This window comes from Carcharhinus amblyrhynchos, chromosome 11 (genome assembly GCF_965287045.1).
Source record: "Carcharhinus amblyrhynchos chromosome 11, sCarAmb.v2.hapA, whole genome shotgun sequence".
In the NCBI taxonomy this organism is placed as follows: Eukaryota; Metazoa; Chordata; class Chondrichthyes; order Carcharhiniformes; family Carcharhinidae; genus Carcharhinus; species Carcharhinus amblyrhynchos.
The window spans coordinates 79,487,694-79,510,819 of record NC_137334.1 but is presented as its reverse complement, the minus strand read 5'-3'; the positions used below and the strand labels follow the sequence as shown (position 1 = coordinate 79,510,819).

Here is a 23,126-nt window from a genome sequence, read left to right as displayed (position 1 = left end):
GAGATTGGGGGTGAGGAGGAGGGTACTTACTGTTTGATTTTTGCTGAAATTTTGAGAATGGAGAGAAGTCAACACACTCGACCATCACATTCAGCACATGAACAATAGCATCCAACGCGGATAAGTTCTGGAGAAAAGGGAGATGAAACCATAATAAAAGTATCCTTTTATTCAGTTGTGAAGTCTTTAATATCCAGTAGCAAGGTTAATAGAGGATCCATTCATCCATCAAACTCCCCCAGCCTCCCATCAAGCCGCCTCAGACAATTCCAGAGTTTTTCACCTCCAAAATTAACCCAAAGTGCATTTTATGAGCTGCTAATATTCAAGAACTTCCCCAATATTACTCCTAAGTTGTATTAAAACGTCACAGATTAGCAAAATTAGAAACCCAGATTCACTTTTCTATACTAGTTGCCACTTCATATGTCTCTCCAATGTGACCTCTCAACTAGCTTCTCTTCCCCCCAGGTTTCCTTTGTAAGTCATATTAGGGATAACGTTAATCATTTTCTGAACTGCCTTGAACGTGTTTCCTTGGATCATGATGACAGTACTGAACTGAGCACATAAGCAGCCACTTGAATCTAAGTAGCACAGTGGTTAGCACTGCTGCTTCAGAGCGCCAAAGACCCAGGTTCGATTTCCAGCTTGGGTCATTGTGTGGAATTTGCGCATTTTCTCTGAATCTGCACGAGTTTCCTCCCACAGTTCAACGATGTGCAGGTTAGGTGAATTGGCTGCGCTAAATTCTCCTTTAGTGTACCCAAACAGGCGCCGGAGTGTGGCAACTAGGAGGTTTTCACAGTAGCTTCTTACAGTGTGAACATAAGCCTACTTCTGACTAATAAATACACTTTATCTTTAACACAGTTAAAGCATGACATCCTTCAACTTGCATGCTGTATAGTTGTATAGTCCCATCCCCTGATTTGCTGTATGTCTGATGGACCTAAAAGGACGTCTATGAAAGGTGTATTATTTTCCTATCTTGTCCCAACTACAGCTTGTGGACAACTGAATTACTGAATACCAAATAATCTTAAATTTTATGATAAAGTTCCTGTACACTTAGTGTTCCTTGTTCTAGGGATCCATGGTTTCAAATCATCAGTTAACTTAACAGGTAACAGTTAAGTTACAATTTAGGTGTTATGTTTCATTAAATTCAATGCTTTCAGATGAGAGACAATTTAGCAGTATGTACAGTTAAAGCATGCAACTGACAGATCAGATCTATTCAGCTGCACACATAGATAACTTACAGCTAAGGTCACAACATCCAATGTTGATAAGATTTTGGCACTTAGTTCCTCACAGCATACGTTGGCTTCTGCTGTTGCCACCAGAGCTGCACAACGTGCAAATGTTTTATACAACTCGGCCCATGTTCTCAGCAGTGATTTCATTGTAGGCTGAAGGAAAACATTTATCATTTTATGTTTATAAAAATACGTATCCATTCAATATAAATAGCATCCATGACATTCTTCATACAATGCTTTTAACCATTAAACAAAATTTTAAATACATTCTTTAACATATATACAACCGACCAATTCTAGTGACTATAGTCATAACCATTCCTGCTTAAATGGATCAACAAAGCAAGAATGTTATTGCCACCTAGCCCTACAGCAGAAATTTCATTCCTGCCTATAAGCAATGCCAGCTTTAAGCAATACCTTCCTTCAGCCCCATCCCAAGTATCCACAATTTGTCTTGATCACCAGCTTCCCATCCCCCTGATCAAGAATTTACAAAATAGGAAAAGAGGTAGGCCATTTGGCCCCTCTAACCTGCTCCAGGATTTAATAAGGTCATGGCTGAACTGTTTGTGTTGAATTTCACATTCCCACTTAACCATGATAACCTTTGATTCCCTTGCCCAACAAGAATCTATCAATCTGTCATTCCTCTTGACTCTGTAACCTCCAAAACTCTGAAGCAGTGAGTTCCTAAGTCACACAACCCTGAGAGAAAAAAACCTTTCCCATCTCTGTCCTATGGGAACAATGTCCATAACCAATATCATCACTATCAACTCATTATTGTATGATGAGTTGGAGAGGAGATCTTTAAAATTATGGATTATTTTCAAAATTATGCAAGTAGAAGTGAGCAAGTTACTTAATATGAGCATAGCACCAGAGGAAACAGATTAAAAAAACCTGCAGAGTTTAAAGTTTATTAAAACATAAATAACTTCTCAATGTCTGTCCTATCAAGCCCTTTCACAATTTTAACAACGTCTTAGCGGGTTACCCCTCAGCCTCCTCTTTTCTTAAACCCTATGTCTGCCCAGCCTTTCCCAAGAAGTATGACCTCTCAGTTCTGGTTTCAACCTTGTAAATCCAATGCCTCCATATCCATTTCTAACTGGAGGCCAGAACTGTGCACTGTCTCTCTATATTACATAACTCTTCTACACAGCCAAGAACATGGTTACCTGTGGAAAATCCTGCTTTGAAAACAAGTGATTGATGGGTAGTGTCAAAGCACTGTACATTGCACGAAAATTATGCTCGAGTGCATCCCCTTGATTTACTTCATTTGTCTGAAAAATCAAAGAACAAATGTTAAAGAAAGCAATCTACACAATACCTTAGGTTTAAATAAATGCAGACTTTCAGGAGATGTACTGAATACATAAAAAAAATCCTGGAGAACGTTCACTTTGTAAATCGATTGTGAACAAAAACTACAAGGATGGAATAAGACAAGATGACAGCATTCCATCCTATAACCTTGATACCTGGGTCACCCGTTCAGTCAATGGGTTGACAACAATGCTCCACATTCGCCAAAGGTGCTCCTTATCCATAACCAATGCCGCAGACTGCTTAATAACATTTAAAACTGACTCGCTGAATGCCAATGAGCACGTTGGACCAGACAGTCCATATCCAACAAGCGTCTCAAGGATCATGAAAAACCTGAATTGTAGATTAAAAATAAAAAAAATCAGTAACAGCAGGTGCTTGCCACAAATATTCCAAAAATAATATGGGTTGCAAGATTCCAAGTGATCAATTTCAATTAATTTAGGAGAATTTGTTTCAACTATTGCTAAAATTTCTAAGCCCACATCTTAACTATACAACTGATTCTCTAGCAAGTTCTATCAAAACATTTCAAAAGTACAAAGATCCACCTAAGTTACATGCATGATAAAGAAAAAAAAAGGCATCGGAAGAATTCAATTTAAAAAGTCTACGGCACTTAAAATCAAAACTTTGCTCTTTCAAGTATAAATTAGATCACTCCATTAGATTTTGCTTTATAACATTTCTCTGTAAAATTATAATAGGAGTAGGCCATCTGTCCCCTTAAGACTGCTTTGCCATTCAATACAGTGAAAGCAATGTACATAGCACTGAAATTATCTTTCAGTGCATCCCCTTGATTTACTTCATTAGTCTGAAAATGAAATTGGTCTGAAAAAACAAATACTGTAAATGAAAGCAATCTATACAATTTAAACAAATGTAGACTTTCAGAGATATACTGAGTACATAAAAAAAATTCTGGAGGATGTTCATTTTACTTCGTCCCCATAATTGTTGGCTCCTTTCTAGATCAAAAGTCTGTCTAATTTAGCTTTGAATATATTCAATGACCCAGCCTCTTCTCATCTCTGTGGAAGAGAAGTTTATTGACCAACAACCTTCTGACAAGAAATTGAAATTTAAAGTTTTAGATTCTCTCATAAGGGGAAATATCTTGCATCTACCCAGTCAGAACCTTGCAAAACATGAAGATCAACTTCTCCCAAATTCCAACGTGTACAGGCCCATCCAGTTCATCCTTTCTTCACAAGGCAACCCTCTCATTCAGAAATCAGTCTACAACATATTCTCTGGACTGCTTTTAATGCAAGTATCATCTCCTTAAATAAAGGAGATTAAAAATGTACTCAACACTCTAGGTGCGATCTCACCAATGCCCTCTATAGTTGTAACATTTCCTTACTTTTACACTACACTTGCCCATGCAACAGAAGTTTCCATTGCACTCTGTATACAAGCTTGCTTTTAGCAGGATTTCGAAGTCTTAATGCCCCGCAAATAAGAACATAAGAAATAGGAGCAGGAGTAGGCCATCTAGCCCCTCGAGCTTGCCCCGCCATTCAATAAGATCATGGCTGATCTGAAGTGGCTCAGTTCTACTTTCCCGCTTTCTCCCCATAACCCTTAATATCCCCTTGCCTACCAAAAACCTATCTACCCGTGTCTTAAATATATTTAGCGAGGTAGCCTCCACCACTTCAACGGGCAGAGAATTCCAGAGATTCACCACCCTTTGAGTGAAGAAGTTCCTCCTCAACTCCGTTCTAAACTGCCCTCCCCCCCCTTATCTTGAGGCTGTGCCCTCTAGTCCTGCTGTCCTTTCTGAGGGGGAAGAACCTCTCAACCTCTACCCTATCCATCCCGTTCATCATTTTATATGTCTCTATAAGATCCCCCCTCATCCTTCTAAACTCCAACGAGTACAAGCCCAGTCTATTCAGCCTCTCTTCATAGTTCAACCCCCTCAACTCTGGTATCAGCCTAATGAACCTCCTTTGCACTCCCTCCAAGGCCAAAATAACCTTGTGCAAGTGCGGCGACCAAAACTGCACACAGTACTCCAGCTGCGGCCTCATCAGTGCCCTGTACAGTTGCAGCAAGACCTCCCTACTTTTATATTCAATCCCCCTCGCTATGAAGGCCTTCCTGATCACCTGCTGCACCTGTAGGCTGGGTTTTTGCGACTCATGCACAAGGACCCCCAGGTCTCTCTGCACTGTAGCATGCTGCAGCTTTTCGCCCTTTAAATAGTAATCCCTCCTACTATTATTCCTGCTAAAGTGGATTACCTCACACTTGGTAACATTGTATTCCATTTGCCAGGTCCCCGCCCACTCGCTTAGCCTGTCTAGATCCCTCCACAGACTTTCTACACCCTCCGCACAATTTGCTTTTCCACTTATCTTTGTGTCATCAGCAAATTTCGACACCCTACACTCAGCTCCCTCCTCCAGATCATCTATATAAACGGTAAATAGCTGAGGCCCCAGCACTGATCCCTGGGGCACTCCACTAGTCACCAACTGCCAATCCGAATAGCACCCATTGACACCTACTCTCTGCCTCCTATTTGACAGCCAATCCTCTATCCACGCTAACACCTTACCCCCAACTCCATGCCCCCTAACCTTCTGTAACAACCTTTTGTGCGGCACCTTATCAAACGCCTTCTGAAAATCGAGAAACACGACATCCACCGGTTTCCCTCCACCCACCGCACTAGTCACATCCTCATAGAATTCCAATAAATTCATCAGACACGACTTCCCCTTAACGAATCCGTGCTGCGTCTGCTCTATCAAACAATTCTTCTCAAGGTGCCTCGCTATTTCTTCTTTGATGACGGATTCAAGCATTTTTCCTACAACGTTAAACTAACCGGCCTATAATTCCCTGCCTTTTGCCTGCTACCCTTTTTAAACAGCGGCATAACATTAGCCATTTTCCAATCTTCTGGCACTTCCCCGGAATCCAGCGAGGTTTGGAAAATAATCACTAAGGCATCCACTATCAGCTCTGCCATTTCCTTCAGAACCCTGGAATGCATTCCATCCGGTCCTGGGGACTTGAGCTGTCACTTGGCCCATCATGTCTGCACCGACTTTCTGAAAGAACAATCTAATTTAGTCCCAGTTTTGCTCGTTCCCTGTAAGCCCCACATTTTGTTGTTATTAAGTAGATTCAATTTCTTCTTGGAAGTTACTATTGAAGTTGCTTCCATCACTCCCTCAGACAGTGCATTCCAGATCATGCTATCATGCTGCATAAGGACTGCTCATCTCCCTGTGGCGTTTTTTAAAAATCAATTTTATATCTGCATCCTCCTGTTCCTAATCTTTCTGGTAGCAAAAGCAACTTCTCCCTAACCATTCCATGTTCAATGTTTTCACATATTTCCACTGCTTTGAATCTGTGGGAAGGGGAAAAATGAGATTTTATTTTAAATCATAGTTGCTATAAGTGAAAAAAACCCACCAGAATCAAACAAATGCTTTAGATTGACTTAAATCCTGAAGATCATAAAAGTTTTGCTCCATTGTGCCCTAAATCTTCCCTCAATTGCAACACAAAACCTACAATCCTTTATGCTACCAGCTCCCTACTTAAACTAACATAACCCACAACAACTATTACATTTTTTAAGTAGAACATCAGATGGTGAACAATCAACTAAACATTGTCAGATTCAAGACAATGTATGTTCAGAATTTGAGCACGGCCAATGTTTTTTTTAAAGAAAACTGCGGCAGAACTCAATATTGAGAAAATGAATAAAAATCCCCATAATCTAAATCAAAGCCAATATGAAAGGTAACATTATCCACAAACACATGTAGAAATTAATGCAGTAAGTTCAGCACAAATCCTTAGTGCCGAAGATAAATTGCACTGACGCACCTTTCTTCAACCACACAGCCTTCCAGTAAACTGTTGTGAAAGAGGAGGAGAATCAGGAAAAGTGCAGGGGTGCCCTGAAAGTACAATACAATGCTAATTAACTAAATACAGACCACACACCAGCAACACAAGATCCTGATTTCTAATAACATTAAACAAAATAATAGAGGAGCTTTGGCATGAAACTGCAATATTGGAAACAGAAATCTGGTTAGTCAATATACTTAAATGCTGTATATATTCACACTAATCACCTTGCACATAAACTACAGGTATATTCAACCAGGAATATGTTTAACAGAAACTCCAATATGCACAATGAGTCACAATGATAATCCAGTGAATGTACAGTTACTAATTTTTGCATGTTTCATTACAGCACAATCCACAGATATCTTTCTCAGTCTTCAGTTTAGTGTAAGGAAGAAATCTTATTTTACCTTCTACAGGAATCTTTTTCACTAACAAAAATTAAGGAAAGTCGACATGAAATGTTCTTGAATATTATTAGGTTGCAACTATATTTTGGCAATATTTGTCATCTTTAAACTAATCGGTCTCTACAGATTGATTTCTTATTGGCACCATTGTGATCAGAAAATATTTATAAGTGACAAGTTTTGTGAAAAATAATTAGCCTATATATTTATCTTAAGTAGTCAACAGACTATGATATAACGAGGGGACGGGGATGGAAAATAACATACTTGAAATTCACAACATTGGACGAAGACACAGCAAAGGCTGTGGTTTTATTATGAAACGGCTTGTAACTGAAATTGAAATTTAGTGAGTCAAAGGTGATTAACTGTTCTTGACGATAACTATTTTTTCAAAGGAGTTTAGATTTTATTACAACAGGTTAGTGGTACAGGGCACTTGAAATTATTGCAACACATCACACAATGGTAGATTCTACATGTAAAGACATAATTATTCTTGGCTCCCATATGCTTATGATCATGAAGCCACCTCAAATAAATCAAAAGATGAAAAAGAGAGTCAGGATATTGGAAATAAAGGAATAGGAGCAGACTAGGGTTCCAAAAAGCTCACCAGGAGATGGGGGTGGGAACAGAATGAATCAAACATGGGAGAAATTAAAAAAGTGAGATCAGGCTAACATCACATCAACAAAGGAAGGAACAGCAGAAATAGGGGGCGATTCTTCCAGCCTGCTGCGCTTATCGAGTAGCATAGCGGGCCATTTCACTATCTTCCCGCTGGGGAGCACCAAGATTTGCAGTATAATAAAGCTTGCTGGAAACTGGCGCGGTGCTGATTAGAATATGGAAATCACCATTTACATCAGATTAGCAGACCCAGGATGGTGCTCTGGCACTGCTCACTGAGCAATGCCAAGGAGGTGGGGCGATCAGTAGGGGTTGTTTGGGGAGGGGGGGGGGGGGGGGGGGGGGGCGGGGGAGGTAGTGTGCTGTCACTCTGAATTGAGATTCATGGCGCAGAGGGAGGGATGGAACAGGTAGATTGGGGAAATTAGGGCTAGCCTGGGGAAGTTTGGGAGGCCAGTGATCGGGTGGTTGTGGGACTGGCCAGCAACTGGTGGTGGTGGTGGTGGTGGTTTGGCCCCTCAAACAGGAATACGCTCCACCCACAGATTTCCAGAGTGAATCCCACTGAGTCACTCCGTGATGCACAGAATGTCAGAGATTCATTCTGGAAATCACGCTAAAAAAGCCAATGGGATTGAGTCCCATTTTCCTCACACATTGGGAACTTTTTTGGGAGAATCCCAGTCAAAGGCTTTTAAGTCTCTTTTCAATTTTTGTTTAATACTTTTAACATCTGGTTGAGTGTAAAGGAGTACAAACATCAGGGAGAGGGGCAAAAACAATAAAGGTGATGGTAACGTAAAGGAAGGAGTTGAATAGTTGGTCAAGTGCTTTTCTTAGTCTTGAGTTTATTTCTGTAAATCAGTTAACAGCTAACAAATACATGTGTAGTAGAGGCATTGTACCCCATGGAATGCACATCCTGCATATTTGGGATCTCCAGAGTGCTTTTCCTGACCTGGGCAACTACACGTGAAGAAACAACCACATCGTCATAGAACTGGAATTCTATGAGGATGTGACTAGTGCGGTGGATGGAGGGGAACCAGTGGCTGTGGTGTTTCTCGATTTTCAGAAGGCGTTTGATAAGGTGCCGCACAAAAGGTTGCTACAGAAGGTTAGGTGGCATGGAGTTGGGGGTAAGGTGTTAGCATGGATAGAGGATTGGCTGTCTAATAGGAGGCAGAGAGTAGGTGTCAATGGGTGCTATTCGGATTAGCGGTTGATGACTAGTGGAGTGCCCCAGGGATCGGTGCTGGGGCCTCAGCTATTTACCATTTATATAGATGATCTGGAGGAGGGAGCTGAGTGTAGGGTGTCGAAATTTGCTGATGACACCAAGATAAGTGGAAAAGCAAATTGTGCGGAGGGATCTAGATAGGCTAAGCGAGTAGGCGAGGACCTGGCAGATGGAGTACAATGTTACCAAGTGTGAGGTAATCCACTTTGGCAGGAATAATAGTAGGAGGGATTACCATTTAAAGGGCGAAAAGCTGCAGCATGCTACGGTGCAGAGGGACCTGGGGGTCCTTGTGCATGAGTCGCAAAAACCCAGCCTACAGGTGCAGCATGTGATCAGGAAGGCAAATGGGATGCTGGCCTTCATAGCGAGGGGGGTCGAATATAAAAGTAGGGAGGTCTTGCTGCAACTGTACAGGGCACTGGTGAGGCCGCAGCTGGAATACTGTGTGCAGTTTTGGGCGCCGCACTTGCGCAAAGATATTTTGGCTTTGGAGGGAGTGCAGAGGAGGTTCACTAGGCTGATAACGAAGCTGAGGGGGTTGAACTATGAAGAGAGGCTGAATAGACTGGGCTTATACTCGTTGGAGTTTAGAAGGATGAGGGGGGATCTTACAGAGATGTACAAAATGATGAAGGGGATGTATAGGGTAGAGTTAGAGAGATTCTTCCCATGCAAAGGACAGCAGGACTAGAGGGCACAGCCTCAAAGGGGGGGGGGGGGGGGCGCACTTTAGAATGGAGTTGAGGAGGAACTTCTTCACTCAAAGGGTGGTGAATCTCTGGAATTCTCTGCCTGTTGAAGTGGTGGAGGCTACCTCGCTAAATATATTTAAGACACGGGTAGATAGGTTTTTGCTAGGCAAGGGGATTAAGGGTTATGGGGAGAAAGCGGGAAAGTGGAACTGAGCCACTTCAGATCAGCCATGATCTTACTGAATGGCGGGGCAGGCTCGAGGGGCTAGATGGTCTACTCCTGCTCCTATCTCTTATGTCCTTATGTAATATTGTTAGCTGAAGGCACATGGGCCACAACTGGCAGTGCATCCATGACACTGAGCGCCACACGGATAAGCATATTTCTGGATTTGGTCTCTCTATAGCTCAAGGGTGTCCAGACAGAGAAGCACTGGGCGACCATCAGCAGGACCCTGATTGCATGTCACTGTCCAACTGGTATTCAATCCTGAGTACCGGAGAGGGTAATGGTTCACCTGGGGTACACAAACAGAACTAAGCCCGAGGAAGAATAGTGGTAGAAAATTCAACAATTAGGGAACAGACACTGCAGTTCCGGGTGTGACTTCAGGATAGCACACTGCCCTCCTGATACCAAGCTCAAGAGCTTCACGAACTTTCATACACATCCAGGTAACAACAGTATAACACAAGGTACATGCATACGTTCAGAATGTCCATGTTGGCGACCTGGTATGCTGGTGATCCCAAGACCTTTGGAGGGAGTCCTTTGACGGTCGCCTCTATAAGAGCCTGGAAAGAAAAGCACAACAATTAAATAAGTGTCAATTATATTCATGAATTATTTACCCTTTCACTACAACAGGGGCATAATTTTTTTTTAATTTATTTGTGATGCACATACATTTAGCAGTTATCCATTTATTGCTTTTCATCAAACTAAACCAACCTTATAAGAAATGTATTCCAAATAAATTCCTGCACAAGGACAGGTGAAATTAGTTGAACTGATAGAAGGGCTCGCGAAGCAACGGCAGTGTGAGAGATCAAATCACACTGAACTTCAGCTTCCAGATTTCAGTTTTCCAATCTGTATCAAGTTAGGGGGATAGCAGGGGTACTACAACCGGTCTCAGTATCTCAACGGCACGTGGGAGTTGAGTGAGGAGAGAGCATCAACAGTTTAATTGTGTTATCAAGTGTCAAGCATGAATGATACTTTGGGCAAACAATCAGAGGATAACTGATGTCTAAGGACCAAGAGGGAGATGAAGCAGACAAAGGAGTGAAAATTGGCAAGGAAAAATTAAAAATCTGATAGTGTTTCCCTCCCTCCTCTGACGAGAAGAGTTTGTTTTTTTAAAAAAATCTGTTCACATCAGCAATGAAGTGCACGTTAGAATTTATTTTTAAACCAAGAATTGTACTAATAATGGTAACTTACAGCTCCTGCAAAATATTATTTTTGTTTAAGTAGCTTCACTATTTTTGTTCCAGACTGAACAATCAGTTTATTTTGAGACCAATTCTCTTAACTGCTCCATCTTCCCATTGCTCATTGAGCGCTAAAATCACGCAAGTTACAGACAGGCGGCAGCAACTGTCTCAGACGGAATAAAAGCATCATTGGAAAATGGATCTTCCACTTCTTAATCGTAAATTGTGATCGGGGAAGGCAGGTGGATTCTCACACATTTAACCTTGATTGCACAATAGAAATACAGAAGATAGCAGCAGGAGGCAACCATTTGGCCCTTTGGGCCTGCTCCACCATTTGTTACGATCATGGCAGATTGTCAACTCAATAGCCTAATCCTGCATTCTCCCTGTATAAAACGGTTATAAATCAGTTTAGCGCAATCGTGTGGTTGAACATTTAAGAGAGATAAAACAGAACAATTTTTATTCCCAAAATGCCAATTGAGGCAAAAATTGCATTCTAAGGTTAGTGGTACACCAGCACTGAGCAGTAATAAATGGCTATTACTCCAAAGGCAAATTCTACTTCTGATGGCAGTAACATAGAATAGACAGAGTTATTTAGAAACACAGTATGGTCTACCCTTTGCTGCTAAAGGGATACCAGCAAAAATGTTTAAAGGTATGGCTGGCTAAGTATTTCAAAAACAAAAGGTTTAATGCACTTACCAAAGCTTTGTGAGCAGAGATAGCATCTGTATCGACTATCTGCTGCAATGCTTGCAACAGCAACGTCAATACTTCTGATGCTTGTCGCTCCTTCTTTGATCCTTAAGTTAAAAGGACATCTTAAAATTAGAAATGAATGTTTTTGCATAGTCAAAGTTTGCAACGCAATTCTGCTCAAGATAATAAATATTAAAACTGGAGAATCGCCTCCAGATTCATTTCTTACAGATACCAACAGCCAAGTTAGAGCAGTGATAGCCTGGGTAGCAAGGTGCCCACACTCTCATCTGCAGTTAGTGAGCTGTGGAAAGAAATATAAATGGGTGACTATCTTCAGTATAAATATGTCAAACTAACCTGACTCAATGGCATTTTTCACATAGCTGATCAGATGCTTCCAAATAAGATTAAGCATGGCATCTACAGAAGAGAAGATAACTCATTACGATTGACATACATTTCAGTTGTTAACAATGTAACAGTGGAACTACTTACTAGGTCTGACAGCATTTGTGGGGGGGCATAACAGAGTTAACATTTCAGGTTGATAGCTTTTCATTGAACTGGCATTAACTGCCCCTCTCTACAGAAGCAGAGTTCATATATCATAATTAATTTGGTCAACTTACTATTACTAATGTTTATCTCAAACACAGCCAAAATAGTTCTATTGTGCATCAGTTAGTGAATATTTTACTTTATTATAGAAGTACAAAGGTAGGACTTAACTTCTATCAACTTTGTCATTGTCACTGTTACACTGTACTGCTTCAAATGATTTACCTTCGCCCAGTTTGCCAACAGAAACAAAGGCATCTCTGACTGCAGTTATCAGGGTTCCGGCATTTTTGCAAAAGAACGAAGGACTATTAATTAATGGGTGCTGCAGAGGGTCTGTAGGAAACAATAATAATATTTATTACTAAGAGCAGGAAGCAAGCAGCATTAAGGCTAAAATTACATATGCAAAGACACATCACTATAAGTAGTGTCAGGAATTTCTGTGTTAAATACACTTGAAGGCAAATCCTTAAACCGCAATTTACGGGTTAATTTCATATTAAATTGGAAGGAGCCGGTTTCAAATTGGTGCCTTAGCTATGGCTTTTATCGTTATTTGCTTCAGTCTTACTTTTCTTAATCTGATCTGCAGTGAGCTATAGTTGCATCAACTTTGCAACATCTACAATTTTGAATTTGAAGTGACTGCTGAGTGCACTTATAAGTTAGAACCATAGAACATAGAATATCACAGCATAGAAACTGGCCTTTTGGCCCTTCTTGGCTGTGCTGAACCATTCTTCCGCCTAGTCCCACTGACTTGCACCTGGACCATATCCCTTCACACTCCTCTCATCCATGTCCAAGTTTTTCTTAAATGTTAAAAGTGAGCCCGCATTCACCATTTCATCTGGCAGCTCATTCCACACTCTGTGTGAAGAAGCCCCCCCCAACAGTCCCTTTAAAAACTTCCCCCCCTTCAACCTTAACCCACGTCCTCTAATTTTTTTCTCCCCTAGCCTCAGTGGAAAAAGCCTGCTTGCATTCACTCTATCTATACCCATCATAATTTTATACGCCTCTATCAAATCGCCCCTCATTCTTCTATGCTCCAGGGAGTAAAGTCCTAACCTATTCAACCTTTCTCTGTTTCTCAAGTCCTGGCAACATCCTTGTAAACCTTCTCTCACTCTTTCAACCTTGTTAATATCCTTCCTATAATTAGGTGACCAAAACTGCAAACAATACTCTAAATTCAGCCTCACCAATGTCTCATACAACCTCACCATAACATTCCAACTCTCATACTCAATACTTTGATTTATAAAGGCCAATGTGCCAAAAGTACTCTTTACGACCCTATCTACCTGTAACGCCACTTTTAGGGAATTATGTATCTGTATTCCCAGATCTCTGTCCTGCCATTTACCTTGTATGTTCTACCTTGGTTTGTCCTTCCAAAGTGCAATACCTCACACTTGTCTGCATTAAACTCCATTTGCCATTTTTCAGCCCATTTTTCTAGCTGGTCCAAATCCCTCTGCAAGCTTTGAAAACTTTCCTCACTGTCCACTACACCTCCAGTCTTCGTATCATCAGCAAATTTGCTGATCCAATTTACATCATCATCCAGATCATTGATATATATGACAAACAACAATGGACCCAGCATTGATCCCTGTGGCACACCATTAGTTACAGGCCTCCACTCAGAGAAGCAATCCTCCACTAGCACTCTCTGGCTTTTTCCATTGATGTGGGTATGCCGGCGTTGGACTGGCGTAAACACAGTAAAAAGTCTGACAACACCAGGTTTTAGTCCAACCTATTTATTTGATAATATACTCACTAGCTTTCGGGGTTACCCCCTTCGTCAGGTGAATGGAGAGTTCTGGCCTCAGACAGAGCATATAAAGCACAGACAGTTTAGAGATTACTGATTAAAATGCGAATCCTTACACCTAACCTGCTGTTCAAGACCTGAAGTGGCTGATAATGTGAGTGGAAGGAGCACTGATCACAGTTTAAAGAGATGTGTATTGTCTCCAGACAGTACAGTAAGTGAGGTTTTGCAAACCCAGGCAAGTCATGGGGGTTACAGATAGTGCGACATGAACCCAAGATCCCTGTTGAGACCGTCCTCATGTGTGCGGAACTTGGCTATCAGTCTCTGCTCAGCGACTCTGCGCTGTCGTGTGTCGTGAAGGCCGCCTTGGAGAATGCTTACCTGAAGGTCAGAGGCTGAATGCCCGTGACCACTGAAGTGTTCGCCAACAGGAAGGGAACAGTCTTGCCTGGTGACTGTCGAGCGATGTTCATTCATCCGTTGTCGTAGCGTCTACATGGTCTCCCCAATGTACCATGCTTCGGGACATCCTTTCTTGCAACGTATCAACATTGTCTACCTGATACGTTGCAAGAAAGGATGTCCCGAAGCATGGTACATTGGGGAGACCATGCAGACGCTACGACAACGGATGAATGAACATCGCTCGACAGTCACCAGGCAAGACTGTTCCCTTCCTGTTGGCGAACACTTCAGTGGTCACGGGCATTCAGCCTCTGACCTTCAGGTAAGCATTCTCCAAGGCGGCCTTCACGACACACGACAGCGCAGAGTCGCTGAGCAGAGACTGATAGCCAAGTTCCGCACACATGAGGACGGTCTCAACAGGGATCTTGGGTTCATGTCGCACTATCTGTAACCCCCATGACTTGCCTGGGTTTGCAAAACCTCACTTACTGTACTGTCTGGAGACAATACACATCTCTTTAAACTGTGATCAGTGCTCCTTCCACTCACATTATCAGCCACTTCAGGTCTTGAACAGCAGGTTAGGTGTAAGGATTCGCATTTTAATCAGTAATCTCTAAACTGTCTGTGCTTTATATGCTCTGTCTGAGGCCAGAACTCTCCATTCACCTGACGAAGGGGGTAACCCCGAAAGCTAGTGAGTATATTATCAAATAAATAGGTTGGACTAAAACCTGGTGTTGTCAGACTTTTTACTGTTTTTCCATTGAGCCAATGTCTAATCCAATTTACCACTAAGTTAGATCCAGACAGTTTCTACATTCAATCCATGTCCAGTAACCAATCCTTTAAGACTCCCGCATCCTTGAAAGCATCAAAAAGAGAGCCCAATTCAGATCCCCAATGGCAGCAGAATTGGCACCTGCACTAAGATCACCTGAAACACCCCAGTGAAACTGGTGAATGGGAGATCAGCAGCAAACTTGACTCTCTTCCCTGAAGGTTCAACCAGAGCCCAACTGTAGTCCCAAGATTTTACTGGGACACCAGGGACATGCCTCTGGTGAGAGAGAATGCAATAGAGAATTTACGTACAGTCAGGCCCAAAATCTCCAAAGGAATTGCAACCAACTGCTCCAAGCAGATGTTGACACCAACACACTCACTTCATTACAGTACAAGTCAACCAAATCATCACAAAACAATAGAAGTAAAATAAATGCAATTCAATGGTTAGTAAATACCAGCCATACCTAAACTAAGCTGAAGCTTGTTCTGTTTAACCAAATCGGTGACCTCAGGACCCACCAGAAAATGAAGTAAAACTTCAACTCCTACAAGCTGGACTGCCTGTATCACTGGCAATGGTGAGAGGCTAGAATTCAACTGCAATCTTGGCACCGTCAGACTTGGCGAAGGAAAAGCCACTGAAAGAAAGTTACATTCATGAACAATGCTGTAGGGCAATAAAAAGTATATTTCCAGTATATTGCTGCAGTATTGTACACTCGCTCAAATATTTTACAAATCTTACCAGGTCTCTGTGTAGAGACAGGGGTTGTATTAGGAGGGGTCATTGCAGTTCTGCTGGGTGTTCCTAGTGGAAGCACAGATCCCTCAATACCAAATGCATTCTGCAGCAGTGGAAGACACACCTACAATAGCATAACGGAAAGTTGCATCAAACCATAACATAATGGAATGTTGCATCAAACATTTTAAGCTGACAAAATCTAGCCAACAATTTCAGATGTCACTGATTTTGAGGGATATCTCAAAACATGTTTGGTATCTACTTAGGTCATGTTTTTCCTCAAATATCTAACAGCAGTTAAAATGGACAAATCTCGAAATAGTGAGGATCTTTTTCACTTGAGGGCAACCTAAAAAAAATTTAAAAATTAAACAATCCAATGTTAATGAACCAAAAAGAAATATGTGGTTTCACTTTCAAACAGGATTGGTTATCAATGCATTAGTTTCTGCTAAACAATCTCTTGCAAAGATAAATGGACATCATGAATACAGTGCGACTCTTCTTGTAATCAAAGTAATTGAAATCAAAATGGAGAATTTGACAGGGTGAGTATGATGTAGCACATCACAATTCGCACCGGATAAAGATTTGACAATAAGCCACACCATCTTGGCTCACCCATCGTAAGGTTACAATGCTCCCTTTCTTACTGACCCTTTAGGCAGAAAACAGCTGTGAATAAACTGAGGCTTAGTCAAATTTTCCCAAACCTTGAGTAAATATTATCAAAGCCAAGACTAGTATTAAAGTTGGAAAACCCCTGGGTAATATTAACCTATAAGCTTTCGCAGTAAATTAACATTAAGCAGTATTTTGTTCCAATTCTCAACAGCACAAAGGGGCGGCACGGTAACACAGTGGTTAGCACTGCTGCCTCTCAGCGCCAGGGACCCGAGTTTGATTCCCAGCTTGGGTCACTGTGTGCAGTTTGCACATTCTCCCTGTGTCTGCTTGGGTTTCCTCCGGATGCTCCAGTTTGCTCCCACAGTCCAAAAATCTGCAGATTAGATTCACTGGCTATGTTAAATTCTCCCTCAGTGTACCCAAACAGGCACCGGAGTGGCAACGAGGAGATTTTCACAGTAACTTCATTACAGTGTGAATGTAAGCCTTCTTGTGACTAATAAATAAATTTTACTTTTATGACAAATTAACCAGTCAACAAAAACAAATGTCTAGAAAAGGTGGCATATAAATATAGCAGTACATGTCAAAAACTGGAAATTGGCTTTTCTTACCTGTTCAAAGTTAGCAGAAAGCTGTGGGCCTAACCGAAGAGCCAAATACCACCAAACCTCTAGTTTGGCAAGGCCCAAAACCTCCGTTCTTACGTGAATAGAACTGAGTGGCTGCATAAGCAATCGGAGCCGTTTTGCACTGCAAAGTATATCTGCACAGTAAAAGAAAAAATTATATAAAACTTAAAGAATGGAAAAAAGTCAAGAAATTATTTGAATCGTCTCCCATCAGGAGAGAGACTCTGGGATAACTTTCGTTTCCTACTTCTTTTTCCTGTGCTGCAAAACCTGTCTAAATGAAGGGAAGCTGGAGTTATGCAAAGGATTGTCAAAACTGCTCTGTAGAGTTGTTTGAAGAAGCAACTCTGATTCCCATTGGCAGTTTCTACTAAAGGAGGACTGAGGATCAGGGACTGCAGGTGAGGAAGGACAATGTCAAGAAGTTTTCATAAAATTGCCAAATCTTTACAGTATGGAGGGCACTTGGCCCACTGAGTTTGCACTGGCTCTCTGAAAGAACACTCTTATTTAAAGCCACTTCCCTGCCTTATCCCCATAACTTGTAAATTCCTTTAGATTGCAATCCAATTCCCTTTTGAATACCTCGATTGAACCAGTCTCCACCACCCTCTCCAAGAAATTTGTCCCCATCTGCAACCACCCGCTGGCTCAAAAAGTTTCCTGGCAGTGCTTTTATTGCTTTTGAAAATTATTTTGAATCTATGCCCTCTGCTTCTTGATGCACTCTTGAGTGGGAACAGCTTTGCACTATTTACCCTGTCCATAACCCTCAGGATCTTAAGTACTTCTTATCAAGTCTCTGCTCAGCCTTCTTTTCTCCAAGAAAAACAGTACTTACCTCACCAATCTATCCTCATAGTTACAGTCCTTATTTTCCTCAAATCATTCTAGTAAACCTCCTTTGTACAATGCCTAATGTCTCGACATCCTTCAAGAACTGGACACAATACTCCAAAAGGCCTAACTAGTGTTTCATAAAAGTTCAACATGTCCTCCTTACTCTTGTACTCGATGCTGCTATTAATAAAGTCTAAAATATTATATGCTTTATGAACTGCTCTCTTGGGCAGTATGGTGGCACAGTGATTAGCACTGTTGCCTCACAGCCCCAGGATTTCTCTGCATCTGCCACTTGTCTTCCCAATCTATTAACATTTCCATGTCGGAGGGAAGTTCACCAAAGTAACATTTGTGTCCCACAAATATCAAGCAATGGCTACTGGCAATTGCAAGAGGAAACGTAATCTTCTTCCCATGACATACAATGGCGTTACCATGCTGAATGCCAGAATCTCACACTTTCAACTTCCTGTGGACTACCCAAGGCCAGAAACTGAACTGGGCTAGCCATATAAATGTAGCAGCTAAAAAGACCAGGTCAGAGGTTTGAAGTCCTGCAAAGAGTGACGCACCTCCTCTCCAAAGTTTGTCCACCATTTACAAGGCACAAGTTAGAATTGTGATGGAGTGCCCTCCACTTGCCTGGATGAGTGCAGCTCCAACAACAAGAAGTTTGACACCATCCAGGACAAAACAGCCCACTTGACAGGCACCCCATACACAATCTTAAATACACACACTGATGCACCATATGCAAGATGCACTGCAGCAATTCACCAATGCTTCTTTGACAGAATCTTCTACCTCTAGTACCTAGAAGGACAAGGAGCAAAAGATGCACAAGTACACTGCCACCTGCAAGGTCCCCTCCAAGTCACACACTTGCTGGGTCAAAATCCTGGAAGTCCCTTTGTAATATGTGGATGAACTTCACCACATGGACAGCAGTGGTTCAAGGCAGTGGCTCACCACCAAATTCTCAGGAGCTATTTGTGATAGGCATTAAATGCTTGCATTACCAGTGACATCAAGACCCCAGGAAAAACAAAAAGAAATATTCCATCAACTTGTGTAGCAAACAAAACACTGAACCAGCAAAGCAATAAAGTTAGAGGAAGTTAGGCTTAAACTATACCAGGGCTCGAGTCAGATTACTCAACAGCTGTGCCCAGTTCTGGTCACACATGGAAGAGGGATACTCAAAACAGTCAAAGTACTCGCAGCCAGCATCAGAGTGAATTATGAAAAAAGAAACTCAGACTTGAAAGGGACAGATGGATAGGGGGTACATAAACAGCAGTAAAGCAGCACAGAAATCCAATAGTGACAGAAGGGCTAAAGGGCTGAGAATTAAGCTAATGAAACACAGGACCATCAGAAAGCTCTTCACCTGAAGAGTTACCACATGCAACGTACATCACACATCAACGCAGAATAATCCAAGACACAACTGAATGCTGTAATGGAAGTCTGACGCATTTTTCCAAATTAAGGTGGATCAAATGTTCTCTCATCCATGAGTAGTTTGCCCTCTCCTCAAAGAAAACTTTTGATCCCCATCAACTTGCAAACCACAGTCCCATTGGCAATTTCCCTTTCCTCTCCAGAGATTTGGAGCCTTTTATCACCTCTCCCAATCTGCTTCTTGGAACTCCCATGATTGAATACCTCCAATCAGGTTTTTGCCCCTGCTGCAATTCAAATAGAAGTCTCACAACACCAGGTTAAAGTCCAACAGGTTTATTTAATAGCAAAAGCCACTAGCAGAGTGCTGCCCTTTCGTCAGGTGAGTAGGAGTTCTATTCAAACAGGGCATATAAAAACACAAACTCAATTTACAAAAATAATGATTGGAATGTGAGTCTTTACAGGTGATTAAGTCTTAAAGGTAGTCTGTACTGGACCAGCATTTATTGCCTACTCATCTGATGAAGGGGCAGTGCTCTGAAAGCTAGTGGCTTTTGCTACCAAATAAATCTGTTGGACCTTAACCTGGTGTTGTGAGACTTCTTACTGTGTTTACTCCAGTCCAATGCTGGCATCTCCACATCAGCAATACAGATGCCATTGTTATCAAAGTCAAAATTGACACCCTACATGATGGTGAAAAGGTAAACTTCCCCTCCTTGTCTTTCTTGGCCTGGCTGCAACCTTTGACATGACTGATCACATCATCCTCCTCCAATACCCCTTCACAGTCCTCTCATAAGTACCATTCATCTAATCATAGCCAGATAATCACTCAAAATGACTTCTCTGCCTGCTTCCATATCATTAGTCCCACTTTTGTTTTTATTTGTTCACAAGTATCAAAGGCTAGGCCAGCATTTATTGCCCAACCCCTATCACTCTTGAGTAGGTTGTGGTGAGCCAACTTCTTGAACCACCAAAGTCCACATGTTGCAGGTATGCGCACAGTGCTGTTAAGCAGGGAGTTCCAGAATTTTGATCTAGCAGTAAAGGACTGGATGTAGTTCCAAGTTAGGATGGTGTGGCTTGGAGAGGAACTTGCAGGTGGTTGTGTTTCCATTTACCTGCTGCTCATCCTTGTAGGTGGGTTTGGAAGATGCTGTCGAAGGAGCCTTGGTAAGTTGTTGCAGTGTGTTTGGTAGATAGTACACACTGCTGCCACTGTGCATCAGTGGACAGTGTGAATGTTTAAAGGTGGCAGATGGAGTGCCAATCAAGCAGGCTGCTTTGTCTTGGACAGCATACAGCTTCTGAACGTTCAAGCTGCACACATCCAGGCAAGTGCAGAGTATCCCATTACATGTGTGGCTTGTGCCTTATGGATGGCAGACAAGCTTGGAGAATCAGGAAGGGAAATATTTGCCATAGAATTCCCAGCCTCATATCTGCTCATGTTGTTTTTATATGGCTGGTCCAGATCAGTTTCAGGTCAATAATAAACCCAGGATGCTGACAGTGGGGAATTCAACAATGGCAAAGCCACTGAATGTCACAGGGTGATAAACAAATTCCATCTTGCTGGGAGATGTTCATTGTCTATCACTCGTGTAGCATAAATGTTACTTGTCATTTATCAGCCCAAGATGGAATACATTATGGTACTCGCTGCATATGAACACATTTTTTCAGTATTGGAGAAGTCACAAATGGTGAACAACTGCCAATGAGGAACCCCACTTCTGATCTTATAATGGCGGGAAGTTCATTGACAAAGCAACTGAAGGTGGTTGCGCGTTGAACACTAGTTTGAGTCACTCTCCTGCTTAGGCTCTTTGATACTACACTTGATCATGGCCACCCTAATGTCAGGGCAGTCACTCTCACCTCAAGTTCAGCTCTTTGACCATGTTTGAACCAAACCTGTAATGAGGTGTGAGGTGCAAGGAGCTGCATACCCTTGGCAGAACCCAAACTGATGGTCAGTGAGCAGGTTATTGTTGACTAAATGAAGACACCTTCATTCACTTTGCTGACGATCAAGAATAGACTGATGGAAATTGGCTGATCGGATTTTTCCTGCTTCTTCCTGCACATTTTTCACGTAAATGCTGCCTGACAACATCCTCCAAAATGACATGTATATCTACATGCCAATGACACCTAAATCTGAGTTATCGCCCCATTACTAAATTGTCTTCCCCGACATATAGTGAAAAAAGTTCCTCCTTTTAAATATTGGGAAGACAAGCATTTTTGGCCCTCATACTAAATTCCATTCCCTAGATACTGATTCATCTCTCCCCTAGCAACAATTGGAAATTAAACCATCTTGTTTGCAACATTGATGTTGCATGCAATCGCATGGTAAACTTCCAACTTTATATTCGCCCCACTTCTAAGACTGTCTATTTCCAGCTCCAAACATGGCCAAACCTCACACATCTCAGTTCATCTACTGTCAAAATGCTGACTCGTGCTTTTGAAACATCTCACATTGACTATTCCAACATACTTCTGGCTGGTCTCCCACAAACTTAAGCTCATCTAAAATACTGCTTGCTGCCTATGTCTTAACTCACAGCAAATCCCATTCAAACATCACCCATGTGCTTGCTGATCCACACATCCTGGTTTTCAAATCTCTCAATATCCTTATCCCTCTTTGCCTTTTAATCTCCGCTCCAGCTCAATAACTTTCTTTGTGATTTTAGTTCCTCTAATTCTGGCCTCTTGTGCAATACCAATTTTAATCATTTGGTAAACGTGTCTTTGGATTCCTGGGCCTCTGGAATGCCTTCTCGACGACCCTCTGCCACTGAACTTTCCTCCTTTAAGACACTTAAAACCCCTCTCTTTGACCAAACTCTTGGTCACTTGACCTAATATCTGCTTGTGTGGCTCAGTGTCACGCTTTGTTTTTATAATGCTCTTGTGAAGTGCCTTGCCTTGCGATGTTTCCTTACAACCAAGATGCTACACAAATACAAGTTGCTGGCGTGCTCAGGGAACAGAGATCGTCAACCAGGTTGAAAGGAAAAGAATCGAAAGCCACTTAGTTCCTCTAAGTGCTGCCAGAAATGCAAATGTGTGGTACTTGCTCTTTTCCTCCCCCCCTTACGTAAAAATTGATATTAGCCAGGGAATAATGAGCCGAATCTGATGCTCGGAGATGGGAAAAGATGAGAAATAAAGTTATGGAAAAACCTATCATTTCATATTTTCTAATAATTAAATTATAAAAAGGTTAAAAACATCCAAGCAATAGATTTCAAAAACACTAATCCTGATCTATTTCTCAAAATAATAAATAAAATAGATAAAGTCTTTACATACCAGGATTCAATGCAAAATTATCAATCAAGCTTTTCCAAGCAATGAAAGCTATTTTCTTCACAACTGGAGAACCACTACGAAAGCCCAACTCTTCCAAATGCAGTAGAGAATTAATGAAACTTCCTCCACGGTGCAATGACTTGTATAGGAGAGAGATTAATTTGATAAATTAAGAGGAAATAAGTTTAACTGTGGTTTAATCTGTGCTTTAGGTTTGACCATTGTCTAAACAAAATAGATACAGTTTTGTAATCCCAATTTGCAAGCACCATCTGCATTTTGTTTTACGTCAGACCAAAATAATTGAAGTAAAAGCCAAGGAATGTGTATTCTTCTTGACTGCCTGGAACAAATAAGAACATAAGA

At 41.6% G+C, this 23,126-nt stretch overlaps 1 protein-coding gene across 1 annotated transcript in view; it reads right to left on the bottom strand.

The window, feature by feature from the left end:
• rif1 (replication timing regulatory factor 1) overlaps nt 1–23,126 on the bottom strand; it is a 79,488-nt gene that overhangs the window by 29,334 nt on the left and 27,028 nt on the right. The window contains exons 9-21 of the mRNA XM_080199412.1: nt 22,761–22,899; nt 17,157–17,308; nt 15,916–16,036; nt 15,635–15,808; nt 12,410–12,520; nt 11,984–12,046; nt 11,627–11,727; nt 10,184–10,270; nt 6,468–6,541; nt 2,756–2,936; nt 2,450–2,557; nt 1,266–1,415; nt 31–127 (exon numbers count right to left, since the gene is read on the bottom strand). Of these exons, the coding sequence (XP_080055538.1) occupies nt 31–127; nt 1,266–1,415; nt 2,450–2,557; nt 2,756–2,936; nt 6,468–6,541; nt 10,184–10,270; nt 11,627–11,727; nt 11,984–12,046; nt 12,410–12,520; nt 15,635–15,808; nt 15,916–16,036; nt 17,157–17,308; nt 22,761–22,899 (1,558 nt within the window). The remainder of the gene's footprint in view (nt 1–30; nt 128–1,265; nt 1,416–2,449; nt 2,558–2,755; nt 2,937–6,467; nt 6,542–10,183; nt 10,271–11,626; nt 11,728–11,983; nt 12,047–12,409; nt 12,521–15,634; nt 15,809–15,915; nt 16,037–17,156; nt 17,309–22,760; nt 22,900–23,126) is intronic.